The sequence below is a fragment of the Dermochelys coriacea genome, chromosome 28 (assembly GCF_009764565.3).
Source record: "Dermochelys coriacea isolate rDerCor1 chromosome 28, rDerCor1.pri.v4, whole genome shotgun sequence".
Lineage (NCBI taxonomy): Eukaryota > Metazoa > Chordata > Testudines > Dermochelyidae > Dermochelys > Dermochelys coriacea.
In genome coordinates this window covers 1426997-1436714 of record NC_050095.1, presented here as the reverse complement: position 1 = coordinate 1436714, position 9718 = coordinate 1426997, and the positions used below count along the sequence as shown (strand labels likewise).

The 9718-nt window shown below is 69.7% G+C and overlaps 1 protein-coding gene across 3 annotated transcripts; it reads left to right on the top strand.

Annotated features, from left to right (window-relative positions):
- The first annotated feature begins 328 nt into the window (after positions 1–328).
- On the top strand, positions 329–8061 carry GPS2 (G protein pathway suppressor 2). 3 transcript variants are annotated; one of them, XM_038386293.2, is made up of 11 exons: positions 329–482; positions 4680–4789; positions 5466–5578; positions 5849–5928; positions 6309–6391; positions 6487–6652; positions 6746–6832; positions 7286–7365; positions 7516–7611; positions 7698–7757; positions 7877–8061. In XM_038386293.2, the coding sequence occupies exons 1-11, from the start codon at positions 389–391 to the stop codon at positions 7958–7960; spliced, it is 1053 nt and encodes a 350-aa protein (XP_038242221.1). In that variant the 5' UTR covers positions 329–388; the 3' UTR covers positions 7961–8061. The 3 variants fall into 3 exon arrangements, with proteins under 3 accessions (XP_038242221.1, XP_038242222.1, XP_038242223.1); XM_038386294.2 differs by having other exon boundaries at positions 335–482; positions 6490–6652; XM_038386295.2 differs by lacking the exon at positions 7698–7757 and having other exon boundaries at positions 335–482.
- The last annotated feature ends 1657 nt before the right edge of the window (positions 8062–9718 follow it).

The window sequence follows — 9718 nt, the reverse complement described above, 5'->3', positions numbered from 1 at the left end:
CTGGAGGTGGGGGCCCCTCTGCTGCCTGCCTCTCCTTCTCCACCCCCCCCGCGCCATAAAACCGGGCAGGTCTGTTCTCCGACCCGCCATCGCCCTGCGCCAGGAGAGCAGTTCAAGTTTTCTCGGGATCCCACTGCTGCCACCACTGGGCCAGGGGCGGGACCGAGCCTCGCTGTCACGCGACTGACGGGCCCGCGTCTCCCTGTGAAGCTTGCGGAAGGGGCGGGGCCGAGCCTCGTTATGACCCTCGGGGGCGGCCCTCGCTGTGAGTCAAGGGGAGGGGCGGAGCCTCGCTGTGACCCGGCGGGAGGGGGCGGGCCGTGAGGCGGTGCGTGCCCCGGAAGCGGAAGCGCGGGGTAGGGGCGGGGTTTCCCGGCGCGGAGCGAAGATGCCGGCGCTGCTGGAGCGGCCCAAGCTCTCCTCAGCCATGGCGCGCGCCCTGCACCGCCACGTCATGGTGGAGCGCGAGCGCAAGCGGCAGGGTGAGCCCCGCCCCCTCCTCCCCTCCCCACTCCCGCCCCACGCGCGCCGCGGCGTCACCCGGCAACAGCGCCCCCAGCCCTGCCCCCTTAACTCCGCGCGCCGCGGGCGTCACCCGGCAACGTCACCGACCAGCCGACGCTCCCCGGCCCCGCCCTCGGCCGGCGCCTCCAGCTCCGCCCCCACCTGCTGACCCCGCCCCGCCGTGACCCCGCCCCCAACGCCGATCTGGGGGCGGGGCCTCAATCAGCCACACCCCCGGCCCTTCCCCCCACCCGTGACCCTCAGACCCCTCCCCCCCTGGAGACCCCTAGACCCCTCCCCTCCCCCCGTACTGCCCCAGGGACCCCCAAACCTCTCCCCCCCTGGGACCCCCCAGACCCTCCCTCCCCCCGTACTGCCCCAGGGACCCCCAAACCTCTCCCCCCACTAGGGACCCCCCAGACCCCCCCCCGTACTGCCCCAGGGACCCCCCAAACCTCTCCCCCCACTAGGGACCCCCCAGACCCTCCCCTCCCCCTGTACAGCCCAGGGACCCCCAAACCTCTCCCCCCCCGGGACCCCTAGACCCTCCCCTCTCCCCGTACTGCCCCAGGGACCCCCCAAACCTCTCCCCCCACTACGGACCCCCCAGACCCTCCCCTCTCCCCGTACTGCCCCAGGGACCCCCCCAAACCTCTCCCCCCACTAGGGACCCCCCGACCCTCCCCTCCCCCGTACAGCCCCAGGGACCCCCCAAACCTCTCCCCCCACGGGACCCCCCAGACCCCTCCCCTCTCCCCGTACTGCCCCAGGGACCCCCAAACCTCTCCCCCCTACGGACCCCCCAGACCCTCCCCTCTCCCCGTACTGCCCCAGGGACCCCCCAAACCTCTCCCCCCACTAGGGACCCCCCAGACCCTCCCCTCCCCCCGTACTGCCCCAGGGACCCCCCAAACCTCTCCCCCCACTAGGGACCCCCCAGACCCTCCCCTCTCCCCGTACTGCCCCAGGGACCCCCAAACCTCTCCCCCCACTAGGGACCCCCCCAGACCCTCCCCTCCCCCGTACTGCCCCAGGGACCCCCCAAACCTCTCCCCCCTCTAGGGACCCCCCCAGACCCTCCCCCGTACTGCCCCAGGGACCCCCCAAACCTCTCCCCCCACTAGGGACCCCCCAGACCCTCCCCTCCCCCCCGTACTGCCCCCGGGACCCCCAAACCTCTCCCCCCACTAGGGACCCCCAGACCCTCCCTCCCCCGTACTGCCCCAGGGACCCCCAAACCTCTCCCCCCACTAGGGACCCCCCAGACCCTCCCCTCCCCCGTACAGCCCAGGGACCCCCAAACCTCTCCCCCCTGGGGACCCCTAGACCCCTCCCCTCTCCCCGTACTGCCCCAGGGACCCCCAAACCTCTCCCCCCACTAGGGACCCCCCAGACCCTCCCCTCCCCCCGTACTGCCCCAGGGACCCCCCAAACCTCTCCCCCCACTAGGGACCCCCCAGACCCTCCCCTCCCCTTACTGCCTCAGGGACCCCCAAACCTCTTCTCCCCTGGGGACCCCCCAGACCCTCCCCTCTCCCCGTACTGCCCCAGGGACCCCCAAACCTCTCCCCCCACTAGGGACCCCCCAGACCCTCCCCCCCCTGTACTGCCCCAGGGACCCCCCAACTCTCCCCCCAGGGACCCCCAGACCCTCCCCTCCCCCCCATACTGCCCCAGGGACCCCCCAAACCTCTCCCCCCACCAGGACCCCCCAGACCCTCCCCTTCCCCGTACTGCCCCAGGGTCCCCCCAAACCTCTCCCCCCCTGGGGACCCCTAGACCTCTCCCCTCCCCCGTACTGCCCCAGGGACCCCCAAACCTCTCCTCCCCTGGACCCCTAGACCCCTCCCCTCTCCCCCGTACTGCCCAGGGACCCCCAAACCTCTCCCCCCCTGGGGACCCCTAGACCCCTCCCCTCCCCCCGTACTGCCCCAGGGACCCCCAAACCTCTCCCCCCACTAGGGACCCCCCAGACCCTCCCCTCCCCCCGTACTGCCCCAGGGACCCCCCAACCTCTCCCCCCACCAGGACCCCCCCAGACCCTCCCCTCCCCCCGTACTGCCCCAGGGCCCCCCCAAACCTCTCCCCCCACCAGGACCCCCCCCAGACCCTCCCCCCTCCCCCCGTACAGCCCCAGGGACCCCCCCAAACCTCTCCCCCCACTAGGGACCCCCTAGACCCTTCCCCTCCCCCCGTACAGCCCCCAGGGACCCCCCAAACCTCTCCCCCCCACTAGGGACCCCCCAGACCCTCCCCCCGTACTGCCCCAGGGACCCCCAGACCTCTCCCCCACCAGGACCCCCCCAGACCCTCCCCTTCCCCCGTACTGCCCCAGGGACCCCCCAGACCTCTCCCCCCACCAGGGACTCCCCAGACCCTCCCCTCCCCCCATACTGCCCCGGGGACCCCACAGACCTCTCCCCCCACCAGGACCCCCCGAGACCCCTCCCGTCTCCCCTTACTGCCCCAGGGTCCCCCCAGACTTCTCCCCCCACCAGGGTCCCCCCAAACCTCTCCCCCCACCAGGGACCACTAGACCCTCCCCTCCCCCCGTACTACCCCAGGGACACCCCAAACTTCTCCCCCCACGAGGGACCCCTAGACCCCTCCTCTCCCCCCCCATACTGCCCCAGGGACCCCCCAGACCTCTCCCTCCACCAGGGACTCCCCAGACCCTCCCCTCCCCCCGTACTACCCCAGGGACACCCCAAACTTCTCCCCCACCAGGGACCCCTAGACCCCTCCTCTCCCCCCCCCATACTGCCCCAGGGACCCCCCAGACCTCTCCCCCCACCAGGGACCCCTCCCCAGACCCTCTCCTCCACCCATACTGCCCCAGGGACCCCCCAGACCTCTCCCCCCACCACGGACCCCCCAGACCCTCCCCTCCCCCCGTACTGCCCTAGGGACCCCACAGACCTCTCCCCCCACCAGGATCCCCCCAGACCCCTCCCCTCTCCCCGTACTGCCCCAGGGACCCCCCAGACCTCTCCCCCCACCAGGGACCCCCCAGACCCCTCCCCTCCACCCTATACTGCCCCAGGGGACCTCCCCAGCCCCTCCTATGCTCCCCCACCACCCCCCACTCCTTCCACCCACCACACTCCCCCACTGACCTGCCCCCAAACCCCAACATCCTACTGTCCCCGGGTTACCCCCTCAAACCCCTCCCACACAGTACTGCCCCAGGGACCCACCCCCACCCTTCCCCACATCCTGCTGCCACCTGGGACACCCCCACAACCCTCTCCCCCAGGGCCCCCCCTCCTGATTCCTCCCCCACCCCACGTCCTCCGTTGGAGCCCAATCGGGTGACTGGGATGCGGCCCCCAACCAACCTCCTCCGCCTTCACCAGGGACCCCCCAAGCCCTCCCCCGCCCGGGGATCCCCATTCCAAGCCAGCCGCTTTTCCTTCCGCGCTTGCCCGGCCTAAACCTGGGGGCTGGTAACGAACAGGAGCCTTAACGAGGCCGGAGCTTTCTCTTTTTTAATTAAACGCGGAACGGGGGGGGGGCGGATTTATAAAGCCTGACCTGCACCCCCACCCCCACAGGGAGACGTTCGTCCCGAAAACAGGGGCTGGGCCGCAAAGTTGTAACGAATTTTGTGGCTTCGCCATCTTCCTTTTGGACGGGACCCGTTTGTGATCCAAGGTCCGTGGGGCCGCGCCCTTGGGCCCCCCTTTCCAAAGGGGCCCCCGCCTGCCTTGCAGACTTGGTTAGGGGTCCACAGATGAGAAAACGGGGGGGGGGGCGAACCCCACACTCGGAAGGGACAGGAAGCCGTGGAGGCCCGTGCTTCGGATCGAATCTGGTTTCCCTTCGAAGCCAGCTGCTGGTCATGCCTCCATTTCCCCTCCCACGCCCCCCACAACCCCTCGCCCCCCCAACACGTTGAAACTTTCTGCGACTTTCCAGCCTGAATTGCGAACCCCCCCCCCTCCCGCCCCTGTTTCGCGGCCCCTCACCGCATGTGTGTGCGGGTGTGGGGTGGGGGCCGCAGATCCGCTCCCCGGCCTTTGTGGTGGTGTTTCTTTCCTGGGGGCGGGACGGGCTGTGACGAGTTGGCCGTCCTCAGCTGGGAGCGTATCCACGCGAGGGCCCCTGCATCAGCCGGGATCTCACCCCCCCGGGGGCGGGGGGCGGCCGGCCTGACCCCGGCTGTATCCCCACAGAGGAGGAAGAGGTGGACAAGATGATGGAGCAGAAGATGAGGGAGGAGCAGGAGCGGCGCCGGAAGAAGGAGATGGAGGAGCGCATGTCGCTGGAGGAGACCAAAGAGCAGGTGAGATGTGGGGGTTCCCCTCCACCCTCCTGGGGCGCGGGGTTGTGAGCTGGGCAGGGTAGGGGGATCCGGGCTCCCCCGCTTTGCAGTCTGACATCAGTCATCCCCTAGTTCACTGCACCCCCCGCCCGTGTCGGGGAATCCCCTGGCAGTGGGGGGTCTCCGGGCCCTGCCCTCGGGGAGGGGCTTCCCTGGATCCCTGCCCCGCCCCCAGCAATGGGTTTCCGGGCCCTGCCCTTGGGGAGGGGCTCCCTCATATCCCAGCCCCCCAGCAGCAACAGGTCTCCAGGCCCTGCCTTCTGTGAGGGGCTTCTCCGGATCCCAGCCCCTGTCAGCCACGGCTCTCTGAACCCTGTCCTCAGAGAGGGGCTCCCCTGGATCCCAGCCCCCCCCCAGCAATGGATCTCCGGGCCCTGCCCTTGGGGAGGGGTCCCCCAGATCCCAGCCCCCCAGCAGCAACAGGTCTCTGAACCCTGTCCTCAGGGAGGGGCTCCCCTGGATCCCAGCCCCCCAGCAGCAACGGGTCTCTGAACCCTATCCTCAGGGAGGGGCCCCCCTTCATCCCAGCCGCCTCCAGCAACAGGTCTCTGGGCCCTGTCTGCGGGGAGGGGCTCCCCTGGATCCCAGCCCCCCATCTCACGCTGCCCCACTTCCTCCCCCCACCCGCCCCCCCTAGATCAGTAAGCTGGGGGAAAGGCTCCAGGCCCTGCAGGAGGAGAAGCATCAGCTTTTCCTGCAGCTGAAGAAGGTGCTGCATGAGGAGGAGAAGCGCCGACGCAAGGAGCAGAGGTGAGGTGGGGGGCAGGGGGGGTTCTGTCCTGGCTCGGGCGGGGTGGGGAGCGTCCTGTCCTGGCTCGGGAGGATGGGGAGGGTCCCGTCCTGGCTCGAGGGGCCACCAGAGAGCACTGGGATGAAGTGAGAACTGGGCAGAGGGGTGAAGAGGTGACTGTGTTAAACTGGGGAACTCCCTGCTGCAGTGACTGCATGCGGCAGGGTGGCGGGGCAGCAGGCCGGACAGCGGGAGCCATGCCAGCCGCTTCTCACTCTTAACCCCTACAGCGACCTGACCACGCTGACGGCGGCACCCTATCAGCAAGGCATGGTCGCGCACGCCGGGACCCACATCCTCAACATGCAGGGTACGGGGGCGGGCGCGGCCAGATCTGGGGGGCAGGATCTGAGGGCAGGCCATGGGGAGGATCAGGGGTGATGGGAAGGCTAAGGAGGTGCAGAAGGATGGCGGGGGGCTGTGGGGGTGACAGCGAGGCGGGGGATGGGGGAGGATCAGGGAGGCTATGGGGTGACAGGAAGGGCGGGGGGGTAGGGAAGGGGTTGTGGAGGGATCAGGGAGGCCGGAGGGGTGGGGAAGGATTGGGGGCGGGGGAGCACAGCAGGTGGGAGGGGGTTGGAGGAGCCGGGGGGCTGCGAGGGAGTCCAGGGCAGGCAGGGGGTGGCAGCAGTCCTGGGGGGCGAGTGTGGGCCCCCCATCTATCCCCCAGTTCACCCCGGCTCTCCGCAGGGAGCCCCGGCGGACACAGCCGGGCCGGGACGCTGATCTCGGCCGACCGGAGCAAGCAGATCTTCGCGCCCCCCGTGATCACGGTGAGTGTCGGGGGGCTGGGTCGGGGCAGAGCCCCTCCGTGGGGCAGGGGTCACTGTGGGGCCACTGACCCCCCCCCCATCCCCCCTCTGTCTAGCAGCGGCACTTCACCACCCAGGCGACCTTCGCAACCAGCACCCCAGAGCACGGACAGTACCAGAGCGGGCAGGCCGGGCCCAGCCCCTACGCCGTGGGGCAGGGCCAGCACTTCGCCCCGGGCCAGGCCGGGCCCGTCAGCTACGCCAGCAGCCAGCCCATCCGCGGTGAGTCGGGGCCCATGGGGGGAGCCGGGGGGAGGGGGTGGCACCGGGCCGGGACAGAGCTCTGACCCCCCCCCCACTCTCTGTGCCCCACAGGGCCCTCAGCCTTCCCCGCCATGCAGTACCTGTCGCAGCAGCCGCCGGGGTACGCATTACACGGGCACTTCCCCCCCGCCCAGCCAGGTGAGACCCCCAACACCCCCCGACGCGCCCCTCCCCCGCCCGTCCGCATGAAACCCCCCAACTCCCCCCGCCAGCATGAGACCCTCCCCTCCCCCGCCTGGCCAGGTGAGATCCCCGCCCCCGCCCGTCCGTGTGAGACCCTCCCCTCCCCAGCCCGTCTGCCTGAGACCCCCAACACTCTCCTCCTCCGCCTCGCCAGGTGCGACCCCCAACACACCCCGCCCGCATGAGACCCCTCCTCCCCTGCCTGGCCAGGTGAGACGACCCCCCCCCCCAACACCACCTCCCCTACCCGGCCAGCTGAGACCCCCCCCGACACAACCCTCCCCCACCCAGCCAGGTGAGACCCCTGTCTCCTTGCCCACTGAGCCTGGCATGAGACGGAGCCCTGCCCCTTCATCTCCTGCCCCCCCAGCACTGAGCCCGGCCCCCCCCCTTCTTTCTGTCTCTCAGGTTTCATTCCCCCCAGCACAACCATCCCCCTGCAGAAACAACTGGAACATGCCAACCAGCAGTCCGGCTTCACCGACTCGGTGAGTCCCGTGGGGCCTGTCCCCTCCAGGGGGCACCAGCTCCCACCCGGCCCCGGGGCGGGGACTGGCTGGCTCCGGGGGATGGGAATGGGGCCTGGGGCCTCTGCCCTGTGGGGGTCTCTCCCCAACACTCTGCTCCTTTCTTCACAGTCAACCCTGCGCCCGATGCACCCCCAGGCCCTGCACCCCAACCAGACCCTGCTGCCCAGCCCCCAGCTCCCTGTCCAGATGCAGCCAGCCAGCAAGGTGAGCAAGACCCCCCCCACATACCCCATTCCGTGGGGGTCAACCCCCACCCCCATCTCTAACTCACCCGTCTTTGCTCCCCACAGTCGGGCCTGGCCTCCCCTGGCAGCTTCCCCCACGGCTCCACCCCCCAGCAGCCCCACACGGTGAGTGTGTGGGGGGGTGACTCTGGCAAAGCCCCTCGGGGGCACAGTCGAGGGGGGGGGGGCAAGGATTCCACTGCCCAGCCCCCCCTCATTAACCCTTGTCTGTCTGTCTCTTGCAGTCGGGCTTCCCCGCCAGCGGCCAGCCGGCCTCTCGTCACCCCTTCATCCAGCACACCCAGGGCCAGCGCTTCTACCACAAGTGAGCCCCTGCCCGGCCCGCGGGGCGCCCAGCTCTGGGGAGGGGCCCGTGCCAACGCGGCCCCCTCCCCCCCAATAAATGGGGAGCCTCCACTTGCAGTGTGTGGTCTCTGGGTATTCGAGGGGGAAGGGGTGGGGGGGTACTTAAGTGTGACCCAGGGATGGGGAGACCCCCACCCCCCCCCGGCTTCTCTGCTGCCCAGTCTACATCTCCCCCATGCCCCGCCTACTAGGTGCACTTGGCCCCACCTCCTGTCCCATCATGCCCTGGCATGTAACTCCACCCCCTGGGTGGGCCTGGCCCCGCCCCTTGTCCGTCACATAACTCTGCCCCCTGAGTGTGCCTGGCCCCACCCCCTGTCTGTCACATCCTGCCCTGCCACATGGCCCCACCCCGTCTGTCCCATAACTTCCCCCGCCCCCTGAGTGGGCCTGGCCCCACCCCATCTGTCACATCCTCCCCTGCCACATGGCCCCACCCCGTCTGTCCCATAACTTCCCCCGCCCCCTGAATGGGCCTGGCCCCACCCCCTGTCTGTCACATCCTCCCCTGCCACATGGCCCCACCCCGTCTGTCCCATAACTTCCCCCGCCCCCTGAGTGGGCCTGGCCCCACCCCCTGTCTGTCACATCCTCCCCTGCCACATGGCCCCACCCCGTCTGTCCCATAACTTCCCCCGCCCCCTGAGTGGGCCTGGCCCCACCCCCTGTCTGTCACATCCTGCCCTGGCACATGGCCCCACCCCGTCTGTCCCATAACTTCCCCCGCCCCCTGAGTGGGCCTGGCCCCACCCCATCTGTCACATCCTGCCCTGGCACATGGCCCCACCCCCTCTGTCCCATAACTTCCCCCGCCCCCTGAGTGGGCCTGGCCCCACCCCATCTGTCACATCCTGCCCTGGCACATAACTCCACCCCCTGCCTGTCACAACTCTGCCCCCTCAGTAGACCTGGCCCTGCCCGGGCATGTAACTCCACCCTTTGAGTGGGCCTGGCCCCACCCGCCACATCGTGCCCTTGCATGTAACTCAGCCCCCCCATAGCTGCTGCCCTGAGCGCACCCCCCCCCCCAAGCTGGGCACAGGAAGGAGCCAATGGGTGCCCCAGGCCTCTCGGAGGCACTACCTGGGCAGGAGGGGGCGTTAAGCGCATGCAGCCCCCGAGCAGAGGAGCCGGGGCCAGGACAGCAGGCAGGGCGGGCTCCAGTTCTGGGGGGTGAGGAAAGGAATTGCTCCCCTGTGCCCCCCCAACCCACATGGATTTTCCACCCGTGTTTCCCTCTCCTCTGGGTGAGCAGGCAGAGGAGACACTTGGGCCCAATTAAAACCCAGGGCTTTGAGCTCCAACCAAACACAGGATGCACTAGGGGCTAGACCCCCCCCACACACACACCCTGAAATCAGGGCCCCCTGCCATGAGCTGGGCCCCCCCCTTGTGCTAAGTGCTGCCCAGACACCCCTCCACCTGAAATTAGGGTTCCCACATCAAAGCAGCCCTGACACCCCACATTGTGCAGGCTGCATTAGCCCCCCCCTCCACAATGAGATCAGGGCCAGGAACACAGCCCCCCCCAACCCAGTTCTGCAGTGCAGGCTGTGAAAGGGGAGGGGTACAGAGGGGAACTGGCTTCTCCCCTCCTGCAGCAGCAGCGGCGGCAAGTCTCTCCCCCCCCTTTAGGGCAGGAAGTGAACACCCCAGGTGGGGGATAGGGAAGAAATGAAGACACTAGGGTTCCCCACTCGCTCCCCCCCCCAGAACAGGAC

What these genes read in the sequence shown, in the direction of transcription:
- GPS2 (XM_038386293.2), top strand. Translation starts at nt 389, where the DNA reads ATGCCGGCGCTGCTGGAGCGGCCCAAGCTCTCCTCAGCCATGGCGCGC. An exon ending in CGCCGACGCAAGGAGCAGAG is followed by an intron (nt 5,579 to 5,848) that starts GTGAGGTGGGGG and finishes TAACCCCTACAG; the next exon opens with CGACCTGACCACGCTGACGG. An exon ending in CAGCAGCCAGCCCATCCGCG is followed by an intron (nt 6,653 to 6,745) that starts GTGAGTCGGGGC and finishes TGTGCCCCACAG; the next exon opens with GGCCCTCAGCCTTCCCCGCC.